Below are 16,305 nucleotides of genomic sequence, written 5' to 3' on the forward strand. Positions count from 1 at the left end.
TCTGGATGTACTTGGTCCACTCTTGCCACATCTTGTTCGCGGGGAGGCCTTTAGGAAAAGGCTTAATTTGGTCCCACCTGATGTTAGTGATGTTCCTCGTCGCTTGTGATGATGATGGCAAATTCCGGGGACAACTCCAGCTCTCATCGATGTCGTCGCTCCTGAGATTATCGTCCTGGCGCTTCTTGATTCCAGATGTCAACTCAGCAACAGTACGCTTCAGTTCAGCCACCTCTTCTCGTAGCACCTTGTTCTCCTGATCCGGGTCAACCACGGCGTTGTAATGATCTGTATTGTCATCTCCTTCTGATTCGGAACCACGAGAATGCGGTATGCGAACGTACTTTCCCGCCGATGAATCGATTACGTCCGTATCGCCCTCGTCAACCTCTAGGTCGCCTGAAAGGCGATCAATCCGAACGTATTTTCCCCCTGACGACATGTTGTATTCGAAACAGTTTTGTTGTCAGCACTTATCTGGGAAAACAAATGATTAATTAATTGCCCCTCTCGCAGAACATTAGTTGCTCTTGTTATTTTTCGGTCCACAATTAGCAATGTTTCGACGGATTGTCCTAATGCATCGACAATTTTTTTCCCAACTTCAATTCTGGCAGTCCTGATACGTCCTTCAAACTTTATGTTGGCTGTTGTCCCGACACGCCCTTCTATTTCGTATCCGGCGGTTGTCCCGACACGCCCTTTTTTATTTCAAATCCGGCGGTTGTCCCGACACGCCCCTCTATTTCAAATCCGGCGGTTGTCCCGACACGCCCTCTTTTATTTCAAATCCGGCGGTTGTCCCGACACGCCCTTCTATTTCAAATCCGGCGGTTGTCCCGACACGCCCTTTAAACTCTAGTTTTGGCTGTTGTCCCGACACGCCCTTTAATAATTCTTATGACCTCTGTTCCGATAGTTCACTAGTTATCTTGTATAACCACTATTGTTTTACCAACTCCCCAAGTCCAATTATTGAAATTCACAAATTGCTGAATCATACTAGTACAGTATCATCGCAATTTTGCAACAAATGTTCATGCTTTTTTTCATAACCTTATTTCACTTGCAAGCTTTGCCACTTCCATACATTATCTTAGGAAAACGATCGACAAAAAAAAATCACGTAAACGAATCACACTGTACCAATTTGAACTGTAAACTTTGCCAAACCGTCGAAACATTCTAATGTCAATGCCTTCCCCATTCGTCGGGTGATTCCATGCTTTGTATTAGAGATTCTAAAATAAAATCCTGGCAGGATCGCCAATGTGATTTTGCCAGGTTCTCACTTCGGGCATATTTGTTGCCCACCACAAATCACATCAATCGATCGGTCGGTCATTTCTTGAGTCAATTCCCAAGCAGGAATCACCCAACGCTTTCCCGCAATCCAACGCACGACTTACCTCTCCGAACACTTCACTGCACAATGGCGGACGATGGACGTGCTGGCGCGGAAGTGAGACCGTCGACGCTGTCGCCGTTCCTTGTGTGGTGTTGCCAACATTGTCGACTGAATGACGTCTCGGTCACGCTCTCACCTGTATGCACTTAGCGATCGTGAGGGGTAGGAACCTCACATAGGTTAAGCACAATACACACCTCACACGCAAGACTCTGGGTTACGAATGACACTGTTCCAATCAACATTCAGTTCCCGCATCCACTCACGGCCAAGCAAAGGATGACGTTCCGTGTTAACGACAAACAACCGCATCGCAGCCGTCTGACCGTTGTGTTTTACCTCCGCTTTCACATACCCACAAACCTCGATTTTACCTCCACAGTAGCTTATCAGTTCCACGTCAGTATTCAGCAACGGCAGTTCATTCAGATACGTCTTTTTGTCGTTAAGGCTCATGAGTGAAACGGGAGAGCCGCAATCGACCTCAAATTTGATGATCTTTTTGTTTACATTCAACGGTAGGATAACTTTCGACAAAGACTTTGATTTTTCAACCTTGCAAATCTCTAGAGTTAGGACCTCATCGACTTCTGTTTCTTCATCATCCCTTTCCTCTTCAGTACAATTCCCCTCATTAATCAAGTTTGTATGCATTTTCTTTTTCGTTTTTGTTTCTTTGTTATCGTTACTCTGTTTAGATTGTCCCCCCTGCGATTGGAACTTGAGGCACACTCGCTGCAAATGCCCGGACTTCTTGCAGAAACTGCAAACAGTGTCCTTGTGACGGCAAGCGTTCGCCAAGTGAGCCCCACTTCCACATCGGTAGCATTTCTTATTAGTAATGTTAGTTACCTTCGGTGACCGCTTCTCAGTGTAGTTGACATCATGCGGACGCTTGTCGAAAAGCTCCGCGCCCTCACCAGACGCTTCCATTGAGAGCGCAATGTCCACCGCCTTCTCGAACGTTAAAGCTTTCTCCTCAATTAGCCGCGATCGAATCCGCTTCGATCGCATGCCGAAGACCAGCTGATTCCGAAGTTCCTTGTTCAGGTAGTTTCCGAATTGGCAAAACTTTGCGTCGCGCTGTAGCTCTGTCACGAACTCCTTCATGGATTCACCTTCTCTTTGATGCCGGTTGCGAAATTTCTAGACTTCAACCATCTCGAGCGGCTCAGGATCGAAAAATGCGCCCAAAATGTTCACGATCTCGGTGTATGTTTTGGTTTCTGGCTCGACAGGACCCATATGATCGCAGAGTAAATCATACGTCGCGGTCCCCATATAGTGAAGTAGATAGTCCTTGTGGCGATTGGGCGGCACCGTAAAAATTCGAAAAATGCCTTCCAAGCGTTTCACCCATCTCGCCCACTTGCACTTTTCCTTATCGAACGGTTCCATAGCAAAATTGGGTGGAACCGGCGCAGCAACAACAGCAGCATTGTTCGCAATCGCAGCCGCAGCAGCCAGCCGAGCCGCGGCGGTTTCGTCCTCCGTGTCGCTCATCGTATGGCCTCACCAACACACAGCAGCAAAATGTTCGAACCAGCTCGCAGCAGCAGCAAAATCGGGTATCTCTTCTCTCCTCGCAGAGAACTAACAGGTTGCACATACACTCCAACTCGTCGTATGCACAACACGCAATCGCCGTCCGGTAGTGCCCCCTTCCAGAGCACCAGCAATGGCTACTCCTTCCGCAGATGGATACTCCTTTGAAATCTCCTCGCTCGTTGTAAATCCCGTTCCGGAACCGCAAACTTCTGTTGTTCCGACGTTGAACTCCTCTCTTCCGCGCAGGTTTTTTCCGTTTTCGTCGCCAAACTGCTGTAACCTACAGCTTTCGTGCAGTAATTTCGGATCGAAGACGAACAGTTACAAAACGCGTGCGACTTGCTCATCGGATTACAACTTAGTGCCGTTTATTTTTCTCTTGCTTTCCCCACATGACAATGACAGTTAATGAAGCTAGACAGGTCTTGAAATAGCAATGAACGCTTAAGGTAAAATCCCAACAGTACTAGTAGCCGCAAAGTCAAAAGTGGCGCCTCTGAAACCACTTTCCATCCCTCGGCTTGAATTACAAGCAGCACTGATCGGTAGCCGATTGATTGATAGTATCTGTAAAAGTTTGAACATTACGATTCATCGACGCTTCCTTTGGCTTGATTCTTCAACCGTTTTGGCATGGCTCCGTTCTGATAGCCGGCGTTATCATCCTTTCGTAGCGTATCGTGTTGGTGAGATTCTCAGCCTGACAACCGTCGACGAGTGGCGGCATCTACAATCGCGTTACAACGTGGCGGACGAAGCCACGAAATGGGGATCAGGCCCAAGATTCGATCGTGAAAGCAGGTGGTTTAGTGGACCGCCATTCCTGAAGCAACATGAAGAATTCTGGCCAATGCAGTTAAAGTCATCAGTCTCTGTAACGGAGGAACTACGCGCCGTCTACATGCATCATCATGTTGTTCATGAATCGTTTATTGATGCTGCTCGGTTCTCATCATGGCAAAGGTTACTACGTACAACTGCGTGGGTGTTACGAGCTATCAAAAGGTTTAAAGGGCAACGTACATCACCATGGTTAACTAGCGAAGAGTATCAAGATGCGGAGAATATTCTATGGAAACAGGTACAAATGGAGAGCTACCCTGATGAATACGTTACGTTGCATCACAACAGAGACAATCCCGACCAGCAAAAGATGCTGGATAAGTCAAGTCCATTGTGGAAACAGTCTCCGTATCTTGACAATGCAGGTGTGATACGGATGAATAGTCGAATAAGAGAGGCGCCCATCATCCCTTTCCACGCAAAGTTTCCCATAATACTGCCCAAGGATCACTGTATAACCCAACTAGTTGTCGACAATTATCATCGTCGATGTCTTCACGCGAATAACGAAACCGTGCTTAACCGCATTCGGCAGCGATTCTGCATTCCGGCACTTCGTACCCTGATTAAGCGAACAAGCAGAAAGTGTCAGAGATGTCGCATATCCAAGGCAGTCCCTAACCCCCCTCTTATGGCTCCACTACCCGCAGTCCGTTTGGCGTCATTCATCCGGCCTTTTACCAATACTGGAATTGACTACTTCGGTCCACTGATGGTGAAGCAAGGTCGTAGCACCATAAAACGCTGGATCGTATTGTTCACATGCTTGTCTATCCGGGCCATTCATTTGGAAGTAGCTCATGGCCTTACTACTCAGTCATGTGTGATGGCCATTCGAAGGTTCGTGGCACGTCGAGGTGCACCTGAAACTATTTTTTCGGACAACGGCACCAACTTTGTGGGGGCCAACAACCTATTGAAAGAGGAGCTTCGAACGATTGAAGAACAGTGCGCGGCGACCTTCACAAACGCTCGGACTAACTGGTTGTTCAATCCTCCTGCTGCCCCTCACATGGGCGGAGCCTGGGAAAGATTGGTTCGATCGGTCAAAACGGCGATGACAGCGATCAGTGATCACCCGCACCATCCCAGCGATGAAGGGCTGGAAACCATAATACTGGAAGTGGAGGCAATGGTAAATTCTCGACCTCTAACTCACGTGCCGTTAGATTCCGCAGAGGATGAAGCTTTGACGCCCAATCATTTCCTGCTATATGGAACCCAAGGAATCATTCAACCAGCTTCGTTGGTAGATGAAAGTCGTGCAACACTCCGAGATAGCTGGAAGTTGACGAAAAATCTTGTGGACGGATTTTGGAGAAGGTGGATTCGCGAGTACTTGCCAGACCTGGCCAAGCGCACAAAATGGCACCAACCTGTGAGGCCACTAGAAAAAGGTGACTTCGTTATCGTGTTTGACGAGACCAAACGTAATGGATGGGAAAGAGGAAGAATTGTGCAGGTCGTAAAAGGCAAAGACGGTCAGGTACGTAAGGCTACGGTACAGACAGCAAGCGGAGTACTTACACGACCGGCGGTAAAACTGGCATTGTTGGATGTTGGCGAGTTGACCACGGCAGAAGGCTCTGGATCTCGCAATCACACAGGAGGAGGAATGTTGTCGAACCCACCGTGCGACAATTGATATTGGCAGTGTGAGTGTCGAATTATTCCAAGCTGCCGCGTGCTGCCGTTCACCACCCAATGCATACGAATAGTATAGCGATCTGTCAAATAGAAGGAGAGTGATTTGCAAAAAGTGTAGTAAGGTTGTTGATTAGCTGTTAAAGATCTTTAGCGAAAACTGAGATATCGGATTGTTAGAGGTTTAGCTGTTATAATTTGGTAAATTGAAATACTAAAGTGGTTGAATTAGTTGGCTTTAATTACTTTATAATTTATTTAGCGTTGGATTTGCTGACCGACGAGGCGGTTGAAAATAGGTTATCCTTATATTATGCCTCTCAAGAAAAATCAGAATATGACGATTATCTGCCTCTGGCTTCTGATATCAGCGCGACAGTCACTAATCATAACAGCGTCACCAGATTTAAAAGTATATAATTCCACTATATGGGGTTTGACAGGAAGAACACTCATTCCACTGAGCTACTCTTGCCGTTCGTCACAAATACATTCAAAAACATCTGTCACTTCGCGAAACCAACGTGCTTTTGTTTTTGGCGGGAACACTTTTTCTTTTGTTTTGCCTTGCGACTGTCATGCGGCGGTATGCATTGCGAGCGTACGACCGCCGCAGGACTCTAATAAAAAATAAGCGCGACAATAATAGGAAACTTGAATTAGTCGTAAGTCTTAGATTTCTTTGTACCATCCGTGAATATATATATATTTATTATATATTTGAACTACTTGTTGGGAATTAAGTGTCTGAAGGCCTACCAGGCACAGCAAGCGTACAGAAATGTAAGATAGAATCATATATTGGTAACCGTACAATGATGCTAATTAGAACCAATAAACTTCTAGCTTTAAGCTGCACCACAGTCAAGCTGCTAAAAGGCGTTCTACCTGTCCTGGTGACGATTCCCAACAGGTGCATTCGTGTCAAGCCGAAAATGGTGCTCTTCCGTATAAAATTGAAAAACCAGTATTTTTTTTTTCAAAATTTAAAAACCCAGTTTCTGTATTTTTTTTTCTTATTAATAATTGCAAGCTAAAGCAAACGTTTTTCAAAGTTATAAATCCGGAGATATCAATTCAAGATAGAGGTGGAGATAGAGAGAGGGAAAGGGAGAGAAAGAGGGAGAGGGAGAGAGAGAGTGGGAGAGAGAGAGAGAGGGAGAGGGAGAGGGAGAGAAAGAGGGAGAGGGAGAGGGAGAGAGAGAGATTGAAAGCGATGGTGCAATGCACGAATTTATGCTGGCCTGCTTACTCTCACGCGAAATTTGACGTTTGAGCGGTGCCGACACCGCTCAAACGTCAAATTTCGCGTGAGAGTAAGCAGGCCGGAATAAATTCGTGCAGTGGACCATTGGCCGAAAACGGAGTTCAGCGGAGAAAGACGCTTTATTCGGCGTATATTCAACAGAGCGAAACAGTCCCACCAAGTACCCAAGTAAACTATTGTTTCTTTGTGCATAGTAGTTTTCAATCATTTCTCTTGCACAGGAATAGTCGTTGCGAGTATTAGGTCTAACGGAAATGGTTTATTATGCAACTTGTCACGTTTCGTGCAGCTAAGGTCTAGGTTTGCAACTCGTTATATAAATAAGTTTATCAAGGGGGTTCGTTTAACAGCGTAAACCTAGGCGTAAACCGCTTATTAAAGTTTATTCTGATTAAACGTCGCGATCGCCAACGCAATCTTTGATTATTACATTCACAATTTGATGAAACATTTCAAATAAATAACAGAAAATCATGGCTTACGCAGCAATTTAAACTGTTTAGTGAGTCCCCGTATTATATAGTACGATTATTGAATGTATATTCCAGTACATATTGGATACATATCACAACTGCGTCTTACATAACCACCCGGTGCTTGAGGATCCACTCGCCCACCATAAATCCCATCTGGGCTGCCGAGCGTAGCACAAAAGCATGTTCCATTTTCCTGGTGCACAGTTCTGCATCGGCATCCGGCACCTTTTGCTTCAGTTCTTTGTAGTATTTCACCGGAACCCATCCATCGGTGGTTCCGTAGTAGAACTTCAGGCGATGTTTGTTCTGCTCTATGATGTCCACGTCCAGATTGCGGACATTTTTCATTTCATCCAGGGCCATGAACCATACCTTGTCTATAACGGCGGGATTTGTGTATTTGAGGGCAGTTCCCAGGTAGTATTTGGGGGTTCCCGTTAGGACAAAATAGCAGTAAATGACCCAAACCTTGATGACGGTTGGGAGCATCGCAAAACAGCGGTAGAACCACTGGACTACGAAGTATATCGGATTTATGATCTTGGTCAGAATGAAACCATTCCGAGCGTCCGCCATCCGTTCGATGGTCGGGAACAGGAAATAGCAGTGTTGAATTCGCTCGCTGATGTCCGGTATTTTCAGCAGCTCCAACGCAAGATAACATCCTATGGAATGCCCTATGAGGTGAATTTTCACATCGGCCGGAACATATTTACGAATGAAGTCGATTTTGTGCTGTAGTTGGCCTTTAAGGTTATATAGGTGTTCGTTTTTATCAATGGGCGGCACCGGCTTCTTGTAGGGGCTATCCCGGGCTTCGTCATGTCCAGCATGACCTGAAGGTAAAACATACAGGATGAAATCAAAGGTCACTACCAAGTCACAACAAACTTACCGATAACCCACACAGGCATCTCCTTGTTCAGACATTCGTGCACCGTGGAAAGGAACTGGGTGTAGAACCCGGGCAAACCCGGGTTTCCAGTGATGCAGAGGACTACTTCCTTGTGGTCACCCAGCGATTCTTCGATCCATTTGCCCCACGTCAAGATGTGGGTGGGGACTTTTCCAATCACCGGGTACGATTCCTGCATAGTGTATCAATTAGAAAAACTTTTTGTTACTGGAATCTGATATCACAACAAAAATCACGAAGGGAGTACGTGTGCAAGACAACGGTATTTAAATCGCCCTCTGATGTTGCCCGCTGACAAGCAGCTGCATGGATCCCGGTTAAAATGCATTTACCTGGTCTTTATTTTGTCGGAGAAAAACTTTATAGCATCAAAATAGTTTGCCACAAACGTCAAAATTTGTCGTAGTTGTGACTGGCGCAGTGTCGGACTGACGCAGTTTTGCCTCTTGCTCGGGAGCAGAAGCATCAACAAAAATAGAAAATTCGGACGCGAAAATCGAAATAATTTTGATAATTCTAGACCCCTAGCTTAGTGAGGTGATACGCGAAGGTAGTGAAATTATGAATGACCATTCGAAACATTCGGTGGAAGTGAAAATCGAGAAGCAAGATGATCGTCCCGCTGGTGGAGGTGGGGGCGGTGGATCGCAAGAGGCAACCCGTCAAGACAGCATCGAACGGATTTTGCAGCGGAAGCAAAGAGTCTTCCAGTTGCCGAGGAATCAAAAGCTGACAAAGCTATCTATGTATTCGGCTTGCCGCGGGCCGGATTGTCGTTGTACGGGTTGGAAGACGCCGGAAGAGAATCGGCACAAGGACGTCGAGGTGGATTACTGTCCCAGCTTCAAGGAAGAGTGCCGGAACCCGAACTGCAAGCATCCGCTCGAGATGCACATTGCCCATCTGGGGGAGATTAGCGACGATCAGATTAACGAGCTGTTAGGTGCGATTGTGGATGTGGAGAACCTGTACATGAGTATGCTGCGGGAGACTGACACCGACACGAAGAAGGTTTACGCGTATCTTTTTCGGGTAAGTTAGAAGGATGGGATAGCCTGCAACAGGATAGGATTACTATCGAAAGCCGATCCAAATTGTAACTTTTTTATATCGTTTCAGCTATTGAGACAATGCATCCTTACCAGATCGCAACCGGTGATTCGAGGTCCTCTGGGCGACCCTCCATTTGAGCAACCGTCTATTTCGAAGGCAGTAACGAACTTTGTGCTCTTCAAATATAGCCACCTGAATCAGACAGAGCTGGAAACTATGACTGAGGTGGCTAAAACCTTCCTCCATTGTCTGAATCATTGGAATTTCGAGGCTCCGAGTGCCCGCAAGGATCTGAGTCATGAAGACGCTTCGAACTATAAGATCAACTACACTCGCTGGTTGGTGTTTTGCCACGTTCCGGCATTCTGCAGCTCCTTGCGCCATTTTGAGACTTCCATTGTCTTTGGCCGAACGCTGTTGAAAGCGGTATATCAATACGTGTACCAACAGCTGTTGACCAAGTGCAAAATCGAGAGGGACAGGATGCCTCCGGAGAAGCGTCTGATGTTGGCTCAACTGCCCAAGTTTCTTGAAGCGCTAAAGCACGAAGTGATCAACGAAGAGTCTCAAATATGGGACCAAAACTTCAAACCAACGGCGTCGCTGATGCTACAGAAGAAGCGTCAACACGAAGCAGCTACTTCCTCTAGCGGTAAAAAGTCCAACGACGCCAAGCGATACAAGAAGGACTCCGACTGCGAAGATCTTCCGGACGATGTGGTGGTCAAAGCACTGAAACGGCTTAATGATTCGAACTACACCTGTCGGACGGAGGTCGTGTTTCCCCCGAATGCGCCGAGAGATGAAGCGGCGAAGGCGGAGGAAAACCGACGGGAGATCGAGTTTCACGTTGTGGGCAATTCGTTAACCAAGCCGGTCACGAAGGAGTCCATGCTGTGGCTGTTGGGGTTGCACAGCGTTTTTGCCCATCAGCTTCCGGGAATGCCGAGGGAGTACATCAGTCAGCTGGTGTTTGATCCGTGAGTATCAATCTTCTTTGAACTATTCTGCCCCCACATAACAGTCCCATCTTTGCTGGGATTCCTATTCATATGGGACAGTTATGCGAGTGAGGGCAGTATACCTATATATGTATAAGATTTTAATTATATTAAAATAACATCAAATGTTGAAACATATACTACACGAATGAACTGTAAAACATCAGAATTTAAAAATTGAACCTCATAGAATTTAAGAGAGTTGCACATGAAAACTACATTTTAATAAAACTAAAAAAAAAAATACTTTTCAGCAAGCACAAAACCCTGGCTCTGGTAAAAGATGGTCGCCCAATTGGTGGAATCTGCTTCCGTACATTCGCCACACAGGGATTTACCGAGATTGTGTTCTGTGCCGTCACCAGCAGCGAGCAAGTCAAGGGCTACGGTACCCATCTGATGAACCACCTGAAGGACTACAGCACACAGCGAGGAATCAAACACTTCCTGACCTATGCCGATGAGTTTGCCATTGGGTACTTCAAGAAGCAGGGATTCTCCAAGGACATTAAGGTGGCACGTCATGTCTATGCCGGTTATATTAAGGAATACGAGGGCGCTACGCTGATGCACTGTGAACTGCATCCAAGCCTGATTTACACTCAGTTCAGTTCGGTCATTCGGAAGCAGAAAGAGATTGTTAAGGAACTGATTGCTCAGCGTCAGCAAGAGGTTCAGAAGGTTCATCCTGGATTGACGTGTTTCAAAGAAGGGGTATGCCATTCACATAGCTTGTTCGGACAATTAATAACCTTTTCTTTTCTAATTCTCAGCTCCGCAGCATTCCCATCGAGTCCATTCCGGGGTTGCGCGAAGTCGGATGGCGACCACAATTCCGCACTCAACGCACTGCTCGCCCGCTGGAGGAGTCGGCCGATCCGGACAAGCTGTCGAACGCCCTGACCGGCGTGCTCCAGTCGGTGCGACAACATTCGGCCGCTTGGCCGTTTCTAAAACCGGTGAATCCTACGGAAGTGCCGGATTACTACGACCACATCAAGTACCCGATGGACCTGAAGACAATGGGCGAACGGCTGAAGAACAAGTAAGTCAGATCATTGGGGCTTTCTTATAACGTCACACCGTGTTGAACCCATTAGTGCGTTGAGCATGAGCATGTAATTAAATACACAAGGATATCTAATCAGCAAAACTCTTACCAATGAAATACAATCTTCATAGCTGTTATCAAAACTTCATGAAGAGTAAAGTATGGTCAGTTGGCTCTCTTTTGAAGCGAAAAAAAAATGACGTTACAACTTAGAATTAGTCTTACTTTCAAATGCATAACATGATTTTTAATTATGCAACATTCAATGACCCCATTCCAGGTATTATATTTCGCGTCGGTTATTTATGGCAGACATGGCACGCATTTTCACAAACTGTCGATTATATAATTCACCCGAGACTGAATACTATCGGTAAGTGCCTTGGCTTGCTCATGGTTCTTTAATTGGATTACTACAACGATATACGTTTGCGTCTCTTCTTCCCTTCTACAGTTGCGCCAACACATTGGAGCGATACTTCCAGACCAAGATGAAGGAAATCGGCCTGTGGGACAAATGATGTACGCCCACCACAGCAGAATTGGCCAAGAATTCCGACCCGGATGAAGAGGACGACGATGACGACGACGGAGATGGCAAAGACGGTGGGGGAGGAGTAGGAGGAGGAGCAAGTAACGACAGGGGACAGAGGAATCCAACTGTAGCTGGGAAGAAACCCGGCTACGGGATGAAAACCAAACCGACGCTGGCCATGATGCAGGAAGCTATCGCTGGCGTGGAGCACGGAAAAGATCTGAAAATGGTGACTGGTGGGCTACCGGATTTGGGAAATTTGTAAATATGATTTTATTTAATAACTTAGTTGATAAATTCATCTTAGTAAAAACGTAACAGCTACTCCGAGTACGAATAGGAGTTTACAAAATAATATATTGTGTACCACGTGTAACGGTATAATACATATTAGGACATTTTATCATACCTATATTGACCCCTAATTCCAATAAATCATTAATGTTGATGACACAAACAGCTAACAAAGATTATTTTGGAAAGCAGATATGTAATGCCATGCATTCCAAATCAGTAGAGAACTTCCACAACCTACCTAAACAGTCAAACTAAGGCCTGAGTGTACGCAGGAGTTGTCTCCATTCGACCCGGTCCATGGCTGTGCGTCTCCAGTCCTATTTTTCCTCTTCTAGACCATAGGGGGGAAACTGCTCAACAGACACACGAACAGGAAGGTCCGGGTAGTGTGGGCTGAGGTCGTCTTCTACAACAAAAATAAATGCCAGGACTACTCTTTCCTTGACCCACTGAACACATTCCTATGGTCGCCAAAACCTTCGTGTCTCCGAACGCATTGCTTCAGAGAGGAACTAGTGCACATCGCACCCTCAAGGTTAGTTGCGTAGTCTGCAGCAACGAACATCGATGACTCGCTTTGGAGAGTCCATCACGGTAGCATGCTGGTGCTTAGCCAGTTTCCCGAGTGGTCCTCACACTCCCTTTGACCTCGGAAGGCAGGCAGGGTCAACCCCACGCCCCCGCCCAACTGTTCTACAAGCATCAAGAACTGATGCCTACGTGCAACCAGATCTGACCTACTGAAGGCAAGGATATCACTACCCTTCAGGTCCTATCAGCTGCACCAGAAGGTTGTTGACAGTAGGGTCTCCATCTGCCCCGGCCCATACCTGGAACACCTTTCCATCCGCGGGCTCGGATCCAATTCAGTAGACCGACGCCACGACAACAACGTCACAAGGACTCCCTTTCCGCGGCCATCTAATCGCTGTAAAGGTCGATTTCGACCGCAGTGCACCGGTATGACCTACGAAGCCGACTCCGAACCCCTGGACTACCTCTTGTACCGCATCCTAACTAGCCATTCTCCGAGTCCACGCGCCACCTCCTCTGTAGCTCCATAGACGATGTGTTTGATAGCCGTTGGAACGGCATTTCAGCCAAACTCATCCCTAGATTTCCTCCGGATAAGATTGTCCACAGTTGTGTCCTCTCCGCATGTGGCTAGCATGCGGTTACGCATTGTGCGAAAACGCGGGCGCACGAACAAAACATGTTCGGCCGTTTCCTCTAAACCAGCACAAAGAGGGAATCCGGGAGAACCCGCATGCTCGAAACGGTGTAGATACTGTCGGAAGCAATCTTGGCCTGAAAGAACCTGTGTCAGGTGGAATGTTACTTCCTCATGGTGGCTATTAATCCAAGTTGCATTATCCAACTAAAACTATCTACCATCGGTATCCTATGGGTCCACCTTCCTTTGATGGAACTGTCCCACGCGCGCTGCCATTTGACCATAGTGGTCATCCTGGCAGTCCTGCGTATGGCGCTTGTGCCGCGCATTTCGAAGCACTCCATGTCCTCACTGATAAGGATGCTGATAGGCACCATACCAGTGATGACGTAGAGCACGTCGTGTGACACAGTACGGTACGCGCTCAGGCACATCAGCTTGTTAGTACTTTCCAGCTTACCACGGTAGCTTTCGGTACTTAGCGCCGTACCCCACACCAAGCCGCCATACCTTAGTATGGACGTAGCGAAATTAGCCAGATGCTAGCGCTTGCTGGCGTACACCGAAGAGCTATTGGACATCATTCCGGACAGCTGTGGAGGCTCTTTTACAAGCATTATCTACGTGGCTACCGAATGTGAGCTTGCGTCGATCATCGCGCCCAAGTGTTTGACGGAGCGCCTCGCCTACATTGATCACCGCTTGCTGCTTCGACTTCCGTTGGTTCACAACCATCACCTCAGTTTTGTGGTGAGCTAACTCCAGTTTCCTGGACCTCATCCACGCCTCCACAGCATTGATCGAGTGGGTGGTAGTCAACTCCACTTCTTCAATCGAATCACCGTAGACTTTGAGCGTAATGTCATAAGCAAAGTCGACAATCTTCACTCCCACCGGGAATTTTAACCTCAACACCTCGTCGTACGTAACATTCCATAACACCGGACCCAGGATGGAACCTTGCGGGACTCCTGAGGTAATATCCCAGCAAACCAGCAGTCGTATAAGGATGTTAGTTAAAAGTTGTATTATTGAACAAATTAAGTTAGAATTATATTAGGTGCAATAACAGATTAGGTGAAATCGTTTAAGAATCCCACAATTTTATCCGATTTCATTTGGCAGCATTAGCAACTTCAACTTGGCGTTAACAATTTGTAACTTCAAGTTGACATCCTTAAACAACTTCAAATGCACTTGTTGCGACTCCATTGTAATCTTAAATGCAAGATTATATATGGGGTCATATTTGTAAAAATGAAATTATACGGTAAGGCGATCTAGTGGACAATGATCATTAAGTGTTTTAGGAAATGTTTCGCTAGGCGCATCGTTTAACTCAAATAAATAGAGATGCAGGCAAGTTTTGTTACATTCACCTACCTGAATGTCCCACTTGCAGCTCCAAGGCAGCTCAATGCAAATACCAGCACAGCCGTATCGCGGATCAACAGCTGCGCTATTCAAGGAGATGTTTCTTTCGTTTCCTGAACGACTTCTGCATTCAGCTTCTGCATAGCTTGACACCCACAAAATTGAAGAAATTCACGCCGAAATTAAACATCAATTTCACACTTTGCTTTCACTTTTATCACTACTCGGATCAAGATTCGGACACGACTTGTTGTTATTTTATTGTTTGTTAAAACGAAATCATATAAAGGCTCAAACCGAGTTATATTTGGAATCATATTATACGCCGAATGAATTCGCCTAGAATTGTATGTATCGAAACAATATTGTGCATTACAATCCTTTTTGAACGAATAAATGTCCATTACTAAGTTGCAACAGAGACCCGTAACGTGGGTAGATCACCTTAGAATGGTGCGTTGCGGTGTAAGATCTACCAAATCAAATTTTGATCTTGATATTTACCGTATTTTTAAATATTGCAAGATCAAAGTTTGATGCTCTTTTTTTTTGTGTTTTGTAGTATTTGTGTTTCAATGTATGTACTGCTAATTAACATTTGATTTCAGCAAGATTTAGGTAAATGTATCTTACAATATAAATAATATTTTAAAAATATGTAACTGTGGCGAACGTATCACTAATATGTAGCTTATTTGACGTGCGATGTTAATATTATTTTATATTTCAGATTATCAACCGAAGAATCTAGTAATTCAACCAAACGCCAACAAGATGACCAGGAAACCACAGGATGAATTGGGCAGACAACTGATTCGAAGCAGTCTAACAATGGTGTGCCTGAACGTTAACCAAGCGTATCCTTTGGAGTTTACCCTTCCACTAACAACACCCAAATTCCCGTGACACCCGTGACATTTTTCATAGGTGTCCAAAACTAACCATCCTTTCCCATTCCTCAGCAGTCGCAAGGACGTGGCCAGGACAGTGCTCGACCATTGGAGGATTGCGTCAGTCTTGTCTAAGAGTCAGAGATTAGTTCCAAATCTTTGTGCTTTGGTCCGGACGGGAAGGAGGCAACCCTCATAACAGCGGTCTAGGACTGTACCACCTACGAATTTGTGCGACTCGCTTAATGCTAATGCTAATGCTAATGCTAATTACTAAGTTGCAACAGAGTAACGTTAACCAATTTGTCAGTGATGTACACAGTGGTAGGGTATCTGATTATTGAGCTGCAGGTATGAAAATCGAGGCTGGAAAACTTTTTTTTTAATATTTGAACATGTGAAAATGAAATCGTATATATTGCCAAGCAAAGTTATAAAAAGAAGTTATACTACATGCCACATGCATTCGTCTGAAGTTGTATAACACAAAGTGGTTTTCTCAAAATGTACGTATATGGCCTCCAAATTTGTGCGAATAGAGCATATTTGGTGCATCTTACACAATGTGTTTTGGACGGATAAGAGTTCAGTTAGCACAGATGTAGCAGAGTTATGTGAATCAATTTGTTGGCTGGGATGAAAGCTTTTCCGACCCACCTATGTGTCGTAAACTAGTACGCGATTCTGGAAGTAACTCCCGAGAATCTTGTACAGGTACCCGGGTGTCCCCAGACGTAAGGGCGCATCTGCAATAGCTGATCAACTGGCGCTATTAAACGCATTCCTTACATCCAGAGTCACCACAGCACAGTAGCGAATCTCCCTTCT

At 45.8% G+C, this 16,305-nt stretch overlaps 4 protein-coding genes across 4 annotated transcripts in view; 2 read left to right on the forward strand and 2 right to left on the reverse strand.

Annotated features, from left to right (window-relative positions):
* Nucleotides 1-1,606: 1,606 nt before the first annotated feature.
* LOC134290519 (uncharacterized) overlaps nucleotides 1,607-16,305 on the reverse strand; it is a 139,294-nt gene continuing 124,595 nt past the window's right edge. The window contains exon 2 of the mRNA XM_062857677.1: nucleotides 1,607-3,422. Within this exon, the coding sequence (XP_062713661.1) occupies nucleotides 1,607-2,518 (912 nt within the window). The 5' untranslated portion in view covers nucleotides 2,519-3,422. The remainder of the gene's footprint in view (nucleotides 3,423-16,305) is intronic.
* Nucleotides 4,044-5,444, forward strand: LOC134290520 (uncharacterized). Its single transcript, XM_062857678.1, has one exon. The coding sequence runs from the start codon at nucleotides 4,044-4,046 to the stop codon at nucleotides 5,442-5,444; it is 1,401 nt and encodes a 466-aa protein (XP_062713662.1).
* LOC109411616 (lipid droplet-associated hydrolase) lies at nucleotides 6,948-8,409 on the reverse strand. The gene is made up of 2 exons (XM_019685171.3): nucleotides 8,082-8,409; nucleotides 6,948-8,022 (listed from the first exon to the last, which is right to left on the reverse strand). Exons 1-2 carry the CDS (start codon nucleotides 8,278-8,280, stop codon nucleotides 7,289-7,291), a joined length of 933 nt encoding a protein of 310 aa, XP_019540716.2. The 5' UTR covers nucleotides 8,281-8,409; the 3' UTR covers nucleotides 6,948-7,288.
* On the forward strand, nucleotides 8,527-12,201 carry LOC109411614 (histone acetyltransferase KAT2A). The gene is made up of 6 exons (XM_029863105.2): nucleotides 8,527-9,134; nucleotides 9,222-10,135; nucleotides 10,411-10,870; nucleotides 10,930-11,201; nucleotides 11,488-11,580; nucleotides 11,662-12,201. Exons 1-6 carry the CDS (start codon nucleotides 8,664-8,666, stop codon nucleotides 11,726-11,728), a joined length of 2,277 nt encoding a protein of 758 aa, XP_029718965.2. The 5' UTR covers nucleotides 8,527-8,663; the 3' UTR covers nucleotides 11,729-12,201.

The sequence above is a fragment of the Aedes albopictus genome, chromosome 3 (genome assembly GCF_035046485.1).
Source record: "Aedes albopictus strain Foshan chromosome 3, AalbF5, whole genome shotgun sequence".
NCBI classification, from domain to species: Eukaryota; Metazoa; Arthropoda; class Insecta; order Diptera; family Culicidae; genus Aedes; species Aedes albopictus.